The sequence below is a fragment of the Haliotis cracherodii genome, unplaced genomic scaffold (assembly GCF_022045235.1).
Source record: "Haliotis cracherodii isolate W230 unplaced genomic scaffold, xgHalCrac1.p SCAF_3, whole genome shotgun sequence".
Classification (NCBI taxonomy): Eukaryota; Metazoa; Mollusca; class Gastropoda; order Lepetellida; family Haliotidae; genus Haliotis; species Haliotis cracherodii.
The window spans coordinates 55,997,511-56,013,379 of NW_027266286.1; the positions used below are offsets into that span (position 1 = coordinate 55,997,511).

Genomic DNA, 15,869 nt, shown 5'->3' on the forward strand with positions numbered 1-15,869 from the left:
TGTCACCTCATAGCGGCAACATGACAGTCAACCACGTCACCTCATAGCAGCACCATGACAGTCAACCCTGTCACCTCGTAGTGGCACAATGACAGTCAACCATGTGACACTGTCAACCATGTTATAGCATAGTGAAATCGTGACACACAGTCCGTAAAACACCGACCATCCAATACCAATGTAAGTTGGCTCTTTAGACCCAGCTTTTTAGACCCAGATTAACAAATGGGGACTTTGAATGGGCTCCCAAGATTAACATGATTATTCTTAAGATTTGTTTCATGGACTACCTGATCAAAAGACAATACAGATAAACAGGCATCTTATCTGGATGAATAAAACAAAAAATCAAGCACTGATATCAATTTAAAAGGCATCCTTGATTAGCCAGTGCACCACCACATCTCCATTCCATCCTGATGAATACACTGGACCCATCTGCTTCTACAGCTTTAAGTGTTGAGTATGATTCTAATAACAGAATACAAGTTTAACAGTAGCCATCAAAAGACATCACACTGATGTATGAGACATTCTGTGTGAAATGGTGGTGAATGACAGGGGTAAACACCTCTGGTCATATCAAACTCGTCTACATCGTTAACTGACTGCAAAATCCCAGTTTCCACCCTTGCCGAACTAAGCTGGAATTTCATGGCTTGATTGTATTGCCACCATTGGCTATAACTATATAAGTTATGTCCCTTCTATTATGCTCCTATGGACCAATAATATTCCACCTCTCACATTACTTGCATTTACTTCATATAAAATGGCGGCACCCAGTCAAGACGATCTGATCGATAATCAAAATGTATAAAGTTGGTTGGTTGGTTGGTTTGTCGTTTAACGCCGCACTCAGCAATATTCAAGCTATATGACGGCGGTCTGTAAATAATTGAGTCTGGACCAGACAATCCAGTGATTGATATCATGAGCATCGATCAACCAAGTCAGCGAGTCTGACCCTCCGATCCCGTTAGTCGCCTTTTATGACAAGCATAGTCGCCTTTTACGGCAAGCATGGGTTGCTGAAGACCTATTCTACCCAGGAATCTTCACACGGTATAAAGTAATAAAACAGATGCATCAAATCACTTGAGTAACTTGATTAAAAAAGCATAAAGGATTGAGAAAATATGTGTCGACGACCAGTTGACAGTACACACGCTTTGCAAATCCTGCAGTCCACCGAAATCTGCACGTTGAAATCATGTGGTTTTAGAACCGGATGTCTAGCTTGTTCAACAATATTGATTGGACTATGCATAGATGCCTTATTTGAGCCCAGTCCATCCAGGGTGGAAACTGGGTTTTTATAGACAGTTAACGCCCTTGCCTCAGGAAGATGACACGTCTACAACTCATTTCAGGTTTGTGGTTAAAGTAAGGCAACTATTCCTGCTAGATTTTCACTATTTCAGACTAGTATCTATCTCTGAGAATTGGTCCAGGGTATTCATATTGATAGGATGGTCAAATCACATGCTGGATAATCAATGATGCTTAAAAGGTGACACAAGTCACATTGTCCATCCCAGAGGGAATGATCAGGTGACATAGTGCGCATCGTAGACTTCATCCTCCCTGATCATGAACGCAGCAACATCCACAGGCAGACACACCTTCACAATGTCCCTCTCACCAACGCCCGGACCACATGGCGCACCCTTGGACAGACCAACTGTGATGTGAGCATCGTCCATCTGGGCACCGCTAGCAGTGTTTTCCTCAAACTTTTTTATCGATTCCCATGCCGGGAGTTTCAAGGACTGAAACCTATTCGCCTGGGCCTGCCTCTCCTGGTTGATAATGTTAAACCCCCTCTGCATCTCCATGCCGTTGACGGCCTCCAGCTGGTTCAGCTGGAACATGTGCTCCTGCTTCAGCTGCATCATCTGGTACTCTGTGAGAGCCGGACTGATGTACCCCCCGCAGGTCGCAAAGAGCTGCCGTCTCTCCAGGTTCTGTTGTGTGCGGAGTGCCTGGAACATCTTTCCGTGCTTCGCCCTCAGTCTGTGCAGGAATGCCTCTTGCTGCATGGTCATCACGCTCGACAGCCTCTTCTCCTCCGTTTGTATTTCTGTCAGCTGCTTCTGTAGCTCAGATTTTATGCTCTTTGTGCCGTCTCCACTGGCCTTACCAGGAGTGCCATGTATCCGTGGTTTCTTTGGCTTTGGTGACCCAGATCTTGAAATGGTTTCTGAACATTCGGATATTGGAACAGACTTCTTTCTGAACAGGGGAGGAACTTTGCTATTACCCTCCAAGATGTAAGTCGGCTCCACTTTTCTGTCGGTACGTGTCTTCCTTACCCAGGAGCTGTAAGTAAGATTTTTGTCAGGTCTATGAATTCCCTGACTACCCCACTTAAGCCTCACACTTCTCATCAAGCCAGTTTCATATTCAAGGATATTTTTCTCAGTTGGGGAAATCCTTGCTTCTGATTTAATGCTAGTCTTTTTCGTTTCGGGTGCAGTTATTGGGCTCAAAATTATGCCCTGTTTCACATCTGAAACTGGTCTGTTTTGGGGCATGGCCTTCACGATGTTGGTGTTGCTTATTTTCTTGGTTCCTTCTGCATCTGCCACACTACTACTGCAGTCTTCAGTCTTTATCATCACTATGTTTTTCTTAACATCTTTATCTACCAAATCACTTGATGCAGAAACAGCACTTTCACTAATAACAACAAAACTTTCATCAATACATTTTCCCGGGCTATCAATGATAGTGAAGCTCCCATAATTGGTCACATCCTTTTCCTTCATCAGTTTCTCACAAATCTCAGAAATCATAGACTCTTGAAATGATTCAGAAGCAACGGTCTTCCCCCGTTGACTATGAGCATGTTTACCTGAGATCAGCAATGAGTCTTCAACAACAGACGTGGACACTTGTGTTTTGACCACATTCTTCTTACTCTCACCTATAACTCTCCTCACATCATCCTCGTCTTCTGTTAACGACAACACAAAATCATCGCACAGAACATTTGGGGAAGGGAGCACAGCTTTATCTTTGGGTTCAGGTTTTACATCATGCCCAGCTTCAACCTTCACTTCAGGTTGCTCTTTGAAAGTTTGAAGTGCCTCTGTAGATGCTTCAGGTACCTCTGTTGATGCTTCAGGTTCCTCTGTTGATGCTTCAGGTACCTCTGTTGATGCTTTAGGTACCTCTGTTGATGCTTCAGGTACCTCTGTTGTTGCTTCAGGTACCTCTGTTGTTGCTTCAGGTACCTCTGTTGATGGTGCAGGAGCCACTGCAGATTCTTGAGGCACCGCAAGGGATGCTTCAGATACTGTTGTCGATGTTTCAGGTACCTCAGTTGCTGCTCCAGGTGCCTCTGAAGCAGGAACAGCATCTCCACCACCTTCACAAGGACGTTCAGCAGGCTCAGCTGCAACTCCATGAGGCTCAGACTTGGCGGTCAAAGAAATGTCATCTGTCACTTCTTTCAAAATGTCCTGCTCAAGAGTTGTCTTGACAAGAGTTGCATCCAGTTCCTCCACTTCACTAGCTGATGCTTCAGTGGCTGTCGAGGTCAACTCTCCTTCCTCTCTTTCACTATCACTTCTCAACAGTTTCCGTTTCCGTTTTCTCATATTGACGGGTACTGCCTTAACAGGCGTAGCCTGCGATGTCGTACAATCATCACTTTCAAGAAGCGTATCACTAAGCTCTCCTGATTCCTTGCTAGTAAGACTACTTCTGGAGTGTGACAGTGAACTCACAACCTTACTCAAAGCACAACCAAACCCATCCTCCCTTGTTTCTTTTAAGCACTTATTACTGTTAATTTGCAATACACTTTGACTGACTGGATCTGTATGGACAATAGAATCAGTCATGGTCGCATCATACGTATCTAACACAATTAACCTAGATATAGCTGTAGCATTGTCATCATCAGAATCTGCTTCCTCCTCATCATCATCAAGATCACTGCAGATAAACTTATCCAATCCAAGAATGTCAGCACTTGGTTCAGGATCAATCTCTACAGTGCTCTCATCAAACACATGCCTACTCTTGTGAACCCCCGTGAAACGCCCCGACATGGCTGAAGACGTCAAAGTCTGCGCAAAGTACCTCTCATCACCTATATCGGCAGCTCGAGAGGGTCCGGGTAAGATGCTTGTTGCAGGCTTCTCAGTAGTTGACACAATATCTCCCACATTAATGCGACTGATATTTGTCAGAGTTTCATTGTTTTCTTCAGCCATGGACCCCCCACAGATCCGGGACACCTCCAACAAAAGATCTTCGTAGGTTTTCCCGTCATCATAGATGTTCTCATATGAGGTGAAGCTGTCCCCGTCCTCAGCCTGCATCTCAAGGTCAGGCCCCGAGGGATACAACAAACCCCTCCTTCTGCTGTTGTATACTGGACAGTGAGTTGTGTCAGTAATGGGTGTGCTCTGAGCTGTGCCCATCCAGGTGTGTGTCAGGGGGGTCACTACTGCCACCTCCTGCTCGGCTCTCTTGATGGGACTCAGGTTGTTCAACAGACTCCTTTCCTGGCTACCTGCCGAGTCCTTGGAGGTTCTAACAGCCCCTGATGCTTCTACTGCATGCGGAGACCTCTGCCCCACGCCAGAACACATGCTGAGGATTGTCTTCTCCAGGTCCTCCATTGTTTCATCCGCTCTCTCAACATCTCCATCCATTGCAACGCGATTGTCAGACATATTTGTCTCATTAAGTAATCTAAAAACAAAGAAAACATCCAATTAGGGACCGACCATTCAATGCCCATGGGAATGTCTGATATCTCAACACAGTAGGATTCCATCTTGTCATGCTTCTAATACCGTATTTGACATATAAGCGCCCAGAGTGCTCTCAAACTTAGAAATAGGGGGCCCTTATTAGAATATTATTTTAGTGAAAAAACAGCTGAAAGATCGTAAATTTCGTGGTTTATGCAGACAGCCTGAAATGTTGACATACCACAGATATTTTTTTCCAGAATTTAATTGCCCATAATTAAGGGTGCATATAACACACAACTGCATATTATATATGAATAAATAAGTCTTGTGTACATTGATCAATCGGATGGGGTGCTGATTGGGATTGTTCACTTGTCAATATATCAGCAAATATTGCCGTGGGTGCTTATTAGATCGGGGCACTTATTACGTCAAATACAGTACCTTCCAGATCAAGTTTACTGGTAACCAGTCTTTTGGTTTGGCCACAAGTCTGAAACCTGTGTCTGTTCGGTCTAGCAGGATCAGTTAATAAAATACCATTTCATAACATTAAAATGCTGCCACAAGCCGACTTGGGGCTTGTAGACTCCTTATAAAATTGGCACAGTAACGTAATTTTCAAAAGCAGAACTTTTCATTTGGAAGTGTTTGACACTTATGTGACACTGTAAATATTTTCTACACTTATGAAATTTCAATTACAAAGAAATACAAAAAGTCAATATTGCTTTCTAGGAAAACCTCACTGACTCAAATGATGCAGAAATTATAAATTTTACATTAAATGGTATATGTATATAATTATCCTATCTCATTCTTTGCATTTATTCCTTTCTTTCAATGCTTATGTCGAAACGTGCTTGAACAAAGTTTCCAGCTTCGAAAACCTTTCACCCGAACACATCCCAGCATCACCATGGTCACTACCCAAACAAATGGGTCACACACTGTAATCTTCTGTGTATGGGTGTGACCTTTCACGATTTGATCACCTGAATACCCCTGCCACAGTATTCTCTTTCCTAGAGCTGACTAGAGGCTGTGATGCAGGGATGGCCAGGTGGGCATAGAGCAAGTGAGATAGGATTAGTATATAAATATACAATTGAATTTACAATTTTTTAAACTTATCCTATCTCACACTATGCATTTATCCCCCAGTTGGAAGGAGGGGCACAGATACCCCAGCCTGTAGAGACTACAACTGGTAGACATACACGAGGAAGCTGGTGTTAAACAGCGATAGCAACAAAGAATCAATGACACTGCCTGGTTTCGTGAAGACAAGAACTCGTGAGTGGGTAAAAACAGCATATCAGGCAATACGATCCCTTTACGCTAGTGGCATGAAACATCATGGAATCAGGTATACCGTATATAGCTGTGTGGAAGGTGGGCTTTTCATACCTAGAAATAGGGGGATTTTAAGGCAGGGGGAGATGAGTTTTTATGAGATTTATCCCCAACACAAAGACCATTAGCACATAACATCCGGACAAACACACCACTATGAGCAGAGTCAAACAACTGTTTCAGCAAAGTCTTATTTGTTTCCATGGAAACAAGGAAAAGTCAAATGTTGAAAAATTCCAATATGGCAAAAGGCACTTCTTCAGCCCTTGGTTAATACGTACAAGTTTTGGATGAAGAGTCTTTCACGGTTTGAAGTTCAGGAAATGACACGTTCTCCCCACTCCCCTTTTGAGACTAAGTCTAAATGTCTCCTTGGAAATAAAAAAAAAAAAAAATGCAAAAAATCTGCAAATAGCAAAAGGCACCACTTCAGGATCTGTTTGATACATCTGCCAAGTTTCGTTAAAAGCTATTGAACGTTTTTGAGTTGTGCTCTGGAAATGAAATCCACCCCCGTATGAGACTAAGTACAAACTGTTTCCATGGAACTAGAGAAAAATATAAATGCCAAAAATCTGTAAATATTAAAAGGCACCACATCAGGATCTGTTTGATATATCTGCCAATTTTTGTTAAAAAATATTGAATAGTTTTCGAGGAAATGCGATGCGACTATATCCCCCTGTATTATACTCCTGGGGGATAAAAAGCAAGGGGCCCTTTGAAACATTGTGAAGATAGATCTGTCATAGTGATTGTTCATTCTATTTCTATTTGGTGAAGAACGTGGGACCATACAGTCCCATTGGTGACGAATGTCGACTGCTCGATCCAGTTGTGGAGGTATCAGGTCACACATTATAATGTGACCACCGAATTTTCATTTGTTGGAAAATACATCACATATATAGGGTATTTGGGACCTCTCTGAATCTGGAATCACCATGAAGAAGGTGCACAGCACTGCACAGTGAATTGCACGTCTTAGGTGACTGGGACACCCGTGTCCCCCGAAAGCGTGAGTGAGTGAGGTTTCACACAGCATTTAGCAATATTCCAGGAATATAACGGCAGGGGACACCATAAATGGGCTTTACACATTGTACCCATGTTGGGAATCAAACCCGGGTCTTCGGCATGACGAGCAAACGCTTTAACCACCAGGCTACCCGACCGCCTGTCCCCCGAAAGACATATTGATGGTTGTATTTGATAACACTAAAGATCTTCAGACTGATCAGGATCCTTCTGTTGGTTGGCAGGCCTCAAGCAGGACAGTGATAAGGGACTTCTTTTCATATTCGGATGCAGCGTTTACCCCTTTAATATCACTGTCCTGCTTCAGGGGCCTGTGCTGGTCAAGTGATGGCCTGCTAACTGTGAAAATGATGGGTCCACTTGCAATGACAAGTTTATTTCACGTTGCTCAGAAACTGAAGGTCATAACAATGATTAAAAGAATGTGAACACTGAGTTATATTCTCAATGACGTAGATATATTTGACAAAATCTGAATCAATTTTCATAAACTACAATAGCCAGGAGCTACGATTGGGTCCGCCACACAAGACATAACCCTACTACATGTCTTGATTATCGGATCTCATCGCGGCTCACGGCAAAACTACATCAGGCCCACAGATAACCAACCAGCTGCAACTTAGCCAACTACGCGAAATTGTGATTGGTAGATCTATCTACATTCTTTCAAAAAGTTTAGATTGCGACTTTTCCTTCCTATTTTTGTCCAACTTGTAACTATATCGCATGTATTGCACATCAGACTACAAACACTGGTAAGTTAACTGTGTTGAAAGTACTAAATATTATCGACCTTGTACACAAGCGCGCAATGCAAATGCACCGAAAATAGGGACCATCATCCTGGGTGAAATAAGTTTGTCATTGCCACAAGCTGTGTCACACAATCATGATGTAGTTGTGGAAGTGATATCAATTATATAATTCATTTAAATCAGTTTGACAATTACCTGGATAAATGTAAGGTTATTTACTTTGCCAACCATTGAAAGAAAATATTAGCTCATGTTCTCCTCAACGGGTAGATTGATGGTGTTCCTTCGATTTGACGGAAGTGACGTCAGGTCGAAAATTCAAGTGCCAACCGCTACAAAAAAAATAATGGACTGTCGAAAATGTTCATTCATTGGAATTGATGACGGAGGTGCCGGAAAGAGATAAAACATGCAAGATCAGAACTGGGATTTCTGTGTAAAAATGGGTTAATCCAATCTTATCAATATACTTGGCAATCGTTTCCTAAAATCAGCTTATTCTTTTTTTCGTTTTTGGGGGGTGGGGGCCGGGGAGGGCTGGACATACGTCACAAACTGCTCGTATATAATTCGGAAAACAATTTGCGTTTGCTTACCAATATTAAGACAAATAACTGTTACGTTGAAAGCTTGTCACCATTTCTTAACGTCTATATTTTATTGTGAAGCCCATTTCTGGTGTCCCCCGCCGTGATGGAATATTGCCAAAAGCGGCGTAAAGCCATACTCACTCACTCTATATTTTGTATTTTTATTCACCAACGCGATTGGTACTGTTCGAAAACGGGTGTTTGCACCCCTGCACTCCCCTCTGAGTCCCCATGTATGGGCAGCACAATAAGAATAAAATAATAAATTCTATAGCAAAATAGCCTCAAATCATTTTTTTGTATTTGAATATGCAGTGCAATGCTATTGAACAAAGCTACGGAAATTCAAAAGGTTCAATTATCTCTGTCAAACACCACCATAACCCTGGTTCAACTACATTCAAATTGAGATTGATACATGATCAACTTTGACAGCTTGCAATGGCATGCAGGTCAGTATTTTTATCACTCTTTCTGAAAAAGAATTTGTCTTGCCAATAATTGGTTCATCTCCTTAGCGTAACATTTTTCTTGCGACCGCTATACTTGTTAAAAGTTAAACAACAAACAAAACTTGTAAAAACATAGTCCTGCGTCATGACTGTGGAATATATATATAGGCAAGTCTAGATCAAACTAAACCAAGTTTAGTGTCCTTGATGAAAACAGCAGAGGAGGAAAGGTTCTTTTGAAAAATAAATACAATTATCTTAAAGAAATGTTTTCATTGACTAAGTGTTGCTTGACAACGGTGTAAGGATCTATACCGAAACGTCGCCTTTACAGTAATTAAAGAAGTTGTTATCCATAAATTGTCTCTACTAAGTGTTAACTGCAGAGGAGGAAAGGTTCTTCTGAAAAAAACCAAAGCAATTATTTTAAAGAAATGTTTTCATAGAGTAAATGTTCGTCTAGTAAAACATTATGAGAGGGGTTCAGGAACGCGTTTGGTTCCTTGTGTAGGTTAGAATATGTTTAATGCTTTATGCTATATTCGTTAAAAACGTGTGTAGGAATCCGATAATTACATTAAATATATAGGGGTTGTCCTACATTTCTTTCTGATGGAAAATGTCGAAAAGTTTAAAGATTGCCATTTTTAATTGAAATTGAATATGTTCAAATCTCATTAAAATGAAATATTTGACTCCGATACGATTCATCTCTGCCTCAAGGAGAGGGGTATATCGTGTCGGAGTAAAAGCTCTGAATTCTAGACAGGTATCGTACAGGAGAAGAAAATTTTATTGAACATCCAACGAGGTACTAATGATTACGGAAAATGTGTCACGAGTGAAAACTATGTTGATTGATAAGTGCCATATACTCCGTAATCACGAGCACCATGTGGGTTATTCTATTTATTATTCTCATTTTCAACACATTAATATGAAGATACAAACCTGAACTCGTAGTACATTTCAGTAAGAGGTCTTATTTGTTTCCCACGCAGATCATGCATTGCAATACAAAGTGACCTCATTCAGTTTGTACCCGTGAAGATCCGGGCTAGAATTGGTCTTTAGCAACCCATGCTTGCCGTAAAAGGCGACTACGCTTGTCGTAAGAGGCTACTAACGGGATCGGATGGTCAGGCTCGCTGACTTGGTTGATGCATGTCATCGATCCCAATTGCGTGGATCGATGCTCATGTTGTCAATCACTGGATTGTCTTGGTCCAGACTCGATTATTTACAGACCGCCGTCATATAGCTGGAATATTGCAAAGTGCGGCGTTGAACAACAAACAAAAAAACCTTACACTAATATCTGCCTCCGTAGCTACTAAAGCCTCTATCTGTACGCGTCCTTTCTTTACCACTGTTACTAAGCCTCCCAGTTCTTGTCCAGTTACTTCGTTAACCGTGTCTTTATACTCCCTGAATGACTACGGCTATGGTCAACAGGGTTTACCAGTTTCACTGGTTCGGTCCGTCATTATATCTACGCCGATACTTCCTCTGGATGTATCCCACTGCCCAGCAGTAGGAGCATAAGGGCGACCCGTCTGGAGCCCATTCATAAATTGGGGTGCCTTGGAAACCTCGATGACAAGTCAGCCCTGATTTGGCAGTCGGGTACCCTGGTCGTCCGGTCACCACACTGAACCACTTGCACCCCCCCCCCCCCCCCCCCCCCCCTTGGGTTCGTTAGACTGTCCTTGCGACTAGCTTATCTCTGTCCTGTGTAGTGGGGCGGTTAAGGCTGGATTTTAGTCATAATTGTGCACTTTGGGTTAAAAGCACCAAACTTGGCACACTTATACATTGAACCATCCCGAACATTTCTGGATATGGATCCACCTCAGCAGCGCCCCCTGGAGGCTGAAAATCCAAGATGGCCGCCAACTCGGTCTCAACTGATGTCATTCTATGCTCAATGTATCATAAATATCTGGTCAAATTCAGTAATTTATTGAGGGTTAGTTAAAAAAATGATGTATCTAACTTAAATCCATTATGCGGTGCCCCCTGGTAGTTAGTGGGTCGTGGTTTACCCACATGGTGACTAGGGTGAGTCTGCGCTGTGTTCAAGGATAACATACGCTCCATACTCTGTGCCAGCATCTCTGTCCTGTGAGTCAGAGCCCCCGTCTGCCTTTACAGGGCCTCATACCTAGCATCTTTTCCAAAAGTGACTACTTCCATAGGGGCTCCCTCCCTATGCCGCCTTACGTTATAGGTTCGTGGGGCCTGCTGCTCATAGGAAGCCTTCCTCACAGCGTCCCTTAGGTCCGTAGGATGTTCACTAATTAGTCTTCTCGCTACATGGTCTTCACGGAGACCATCTACAGATATATCCACCAATATTCCTTGAATAATCGGGGAATGATGCTCGGCCGCACTGTAGCACTCATCTGCTAGCGACATGAGTCTATCAGCATACCCCTGCACTACTTCTCCCGATGCTTGCTTAAGTTTTTTTAAGATTTTGTTGTGCATATTGCACATCGCTTAGGTCGCCAAACCTGTCTTTTTGGGCCGTTTTTAAGTCAGCCCAGGAAATATCCTTACATTCCTTACAAGGAAATCCGCTGCTGGTCCTAGTGCACTGCCGTCTGTATGGCTAGTGCATGTGCACTTAGCCTTGTTGGGAGCGCTAACTGAAATGCAGGCCTTTTCCGCCTCCTTTAGCCAGTCAGTGAACCGTTTATATCCCTCCCCCGAAAAATATCTTACTTGTTGCGGCAGTCATTGTGCCTTTTCTACTCTGGTTAAATGGGTAGCCACTAAATCCGCGGGAAGTTCGGGTACTCTTTCATTTCCTTCCGCCATTCTAATTTGCTTTTACTTATCGTCCTTATCCTAATCCTTAGGTAATCTCTTCTTTCTTCCCCTGCTCTGTATTCTCTCCCTCCTTAATCATTCCCTGACTAGCCCCTCCTCCTCCCTTCTCCTCTGTGTCAAGAAATAGGATACCGAAATAATATGTGCGGGAGAATTATCGTGGTGTTCTATACCCTGAAACTTTTGGTATAGTATCAAAAGTTTTAACACGGGAGATACCTCTACCCGTTCCCCCAAATCCCTTTCTAATAGAGCTGCACTAACCGGGCTAACGCCTCCGCTATATCCCTAGATAGAATGTTAGCGTTCATACTATTTTCTCCCAATTATACATCTAAACCTGTCGCCTCCGTGGTCTTGTGGTAGAGCGTCCGCCCGGAGAACGGAAGGTCCGGGGTTCGATCCCCGGCCGCGTCATAACAAAAGACGTTAAAAGATGGTACTTGTTGTTACTCTGTCTGGCGCTCGGCATTAAGGGGCTAAAACAAGGACTGGTCGGCTCGGATTCAGTGTAATGTGTCGGAGTGGGGTATTCATGTTAAACTGCGGCATGGTATCTCAGTGAGCTAGCAGTATAAATCGGCAGTCCGGACTAGTACAAGCAGCAACAAACACACACACGTGCATGCACGTCGCTATATAAGTGCAATAATCTTGGTCGCGACGTTAAACCCAATTTCACCTCACCTCACATCACATCTAAACCTATGCATTCCTACACAGATAACCTATTTTAATTTCTCAAATCTCCATTTGCCACGTATTCCCCTTGTTTTACTATTTCCTTACCCCTGCTTGGTACCTCTCCCTTTTTCTCTTATCCTCTCTAGCCTTTTTTTTCTTTTTCTGCGTCCTCCGCTGCCTTCTTTTTATTTAAAAATGTAATGTATACCGCTATATTTGTCCCGGCGATCATCTTCCTTCTCTGTACCTGCTATTTTTTGTCTCGCTATCCAGTTCCGTAGTACCGGGGACAACTTCACCCACTCCTTCAGATCGCTCTCTATTAAATCCGCATTAAAGGGACATACTCTGGCTACAATAGTCGCACACCTTCCTATGTTAGTCGACTCACTTCTGGGGCCATTAGATTCTGGATTCATACTACTTCCATCAATTACCTTACCAAGACTACGTGTATATATACTCACACGCAAAAGAAACGCAAGTCGAGTATGCAGTATACATGTTATTTATTTTCAACAGTAAAGACAAGAAATTCTAATAGGGCAAGGTTGACAAAAATTTGACTGAAGACAGTTTCATGGATTAAAAGGCAGATGACATACAAAAAAATTCAAATGTTAAGGGCTTACACAGTTTCGGGTCAATACCCAAAATGTCATTCAATACCTGGTGTGACCACCATTAGCATTGATCACTGCCACACATCTCCTGTACATTGAGTGGATCAGACGATTTGTGAAGGCCCTAGGGATCCTCCTGCACACATCCAGAGCTGCTGTACGTAGTTCATCGGCAGTTGTAGGGACTGGGCGCACATTGTGCAGACGCCTTTTAACCTCATCCCACAAGTGTTCGATGGGGTTCAGATCAGGGCTGAGGGCTGGCCACGGTAGAACACGGATGTTGTGTTGTTGCAGAAAGGCCGTGGTAGCTCTGGCAACATGGGGACGAGCGTTGACCTGCTGGAAAATGTGTTGTTGATGTTGTGCAAAGCATGGAACAACGTGGGGTCTGATCACTTGGTCGGTATACCGCTGAGCAGTGACGCCGTGTCCCCGACCTTGACCAACATTCAGAAAGCACATGGGTCCAAGTCTCGCATTAAGTCCAATCCCTGCCCATATCATGACGCTAGGTCCACCCCATGGATCCCTTTCCACAACGTTTCTGTCAGCGAAACGATCACCTCGACGCCGCCAAATTCTGACTCTTCCGTCTGCATGGGAGACACAAAGGCGACTTTCATCAGAGAAGATGACACGCCTCCACTCACGATGACGCCAATTGTGATGACCCTGTTCCAAATGAAGTCGTGCTTGTCGATGCCGTGGTTGGAGAACAGGACGACGTGCTGGTCGGCGACATCTGAGGTTGTTGGAGCGGAGACGTCGGATCACAGTGTCCCGGCTAATGTCTCGATTATGTGTTCCTATGGTCTGTCGAGCACTTTCACTTGCAGTTAGGAACGGATGTCGCTGGTGTTGACGGGTAATCTGCCGATTTTGTCGAGGTGTGGTGACCCTAGGACGACCGCTCCGAGGAAGGTCATCTGTGGTCTGTGTAGCATCGTATCGATGCAGGAGACGGTAAATTGTGGTTATGTTAACGTTGAAATGACGGGCAACATCTTGGACAGAGTCTCCAGCTTCCAAACGTCCGATAGCCTGGTTTCTCTGAATTTGAGTTAGGCGTGGCATTGTTGACCAAGGAGTGGTAGGTTCAATAATCGGCAACAGTTTTATACCCACAACAGTTCGTGACAGTTCGTGCATTTTCGATTTCACGAGAAATGGGTGCATAATACCCACATATTCATTGAAATGGTGCGTTTTGGCGATTCGTTTTTCATGTTGCGTTTTTACTCGGGGCTTCCAAAATGCAACCAAAAATAGTGTTAACACCATCAGGCTTCACTACATGCTAAAACTCGTATCAATTAATGGTTCCGTGTTTGTTACCTTTTTGCTTAAAACCACTTGCGTTTCTTTTGCGTGTGAGTATATATACCCTTGACTTGATTTCTGGTGGGTTAATTTCCAATAAATTTTCATGTACTACAGCACAGCAAATCAATCAATTCAGGGTAACACTTACCTTGAGAGATTTTACCCAATTATGCTCTCGGTTCTTGGAGTACTCCTGGTTGGAGAGTTGCCTTCCAAGAATCCGGATCACGGCACCATAAAATCTTCTCGGTGATCGTCTAGGTTGTAACCGGGTTCTTTTTCTTGATCTTCACATCCAGGAGACACCATGGCAGGAACGAGACAACTTGATTTCGATGACTAGATAATTTTATTCAAACAGATACTCCGCAAACGTACTGGAAGCAATCTGCATTACTTCATCTTCCCGAGGCAAGTGAGTTAACTGACAATAAAAGTCCAGTTTCCACTTTTAAAGTCAGTTAACTCTCTTGCCTCGGGAAGATGGTATTACTTAGGAGCGCAGTTACCTCTGACCTATCTACTGTCGTCCCGTAAACCGTTCCTCGATTGTAGGTTTTCCAGCTCTTTTTGTCCCTCAAACTTCTCCACTTCAGTCTAATGATAAATTAATATGACGTCACTAGGTTGACTAGCACGTTGACGTGACGTTAAACCCCATTTCACCTCACCTCACTAGCACGTGAGCCCGTTCTGGTTCTCATACTCTAAAACTATTTATTAGTCTGAAGATTGAGTACTAAAACAGCTTGGTGACTTATACTGGATTCTGACCTCGTACTCCTAGGCTAACCCTATCTATTTATTCCTGGATTTATCTTCTAACTTACATTTATGTGCTTCGGACCGGTTTCTCCCTTGTTCGTTTCAAATATTTAATCAAAACTAATAGAATCTCTTAAATCCCCTTGGCTGTTCTGTGACAACCTTAGCTCTCTACACCTACCCGAGATTTCGTATTCCTTCCCGTACTCTGCACCCTGTCAGTTAATTCAGAAAAAACATTACTTAAATATAATTAGTGGCCACGTGCGCTCCCGTGTGATATACTTTGGGTACATTTAATGGTTGTACATATCAATACATTTACATACATTCATATTATATTCAATTTAAAACTTTCCATACACACAGATAATTCATGGTCAATATATCACTTTTAAATTATCTTTATTTTATATATTTAAAACCTGGAGCACAACTCCAGGTTACACTGCCAAAGACGTTGAGTTTGTGAAGCCTTCTACTGGAGATGCCAACCCCAACCGCCTAAGGTGAGGTGAGGTGAAATGGGGTTTAACGTCGCGTCAAAGATTATTGCACTTATATAGCGACCTGCATGTGTGTGGCTGCTTGTGCTAGTCCGGACTGATGCCGATTTATAGTGCTAGCACACTGAGATACCATGCCGCAGTTTAACATAAATACCCAACTCAGACACAGTATACTCCGAGCCGAACAGTCCTTGTTTTAACCCCTTATGCCGAGCGCC

The 15,869-nt window shown here is 43.1% G+C and overlaps 1 protein-coding gene across 1 annotated transcript; it reads right to left on the reverse strand.

Annotated features, from left to right (window-relative positions):
- Window positions 1-1,550: 1,550 nt before the first annotated feature.
- Window positions 1,551-8,150, reverse strand: LOC139475544 (uncharacterized). Its single transcript, XM_071258734.1, has 2 exons — window positions 8,063-8,150; window positions 1,551-4,710 (listed from the first exon to the last, which is right to left on the reverse strand). Exon 2 carries the CDS (start codon window positions 4,689-4,691, stop codon window positions 1,551-1,553), a length of 3,141 nt encoding a protein of 1,046 aa, XP_071114835.1. The 5' UTR covers window positions 4,692-4,710; window positions 8,063-8,150.
- Between the last annotated feature and the right edge of the window lie 7,719 nt (window positions 8,151-15,869).

Bases quoted from the DNA above. Each gene is read 5' to 3' on its own strand.
- LOC139475544 (XM_071258734.1), bottom strand. From the start codon at position 4,691: ATGTCTGACAATCGCGTTGCAATGGATGGAGATGTTGAGAGAGCGGAT.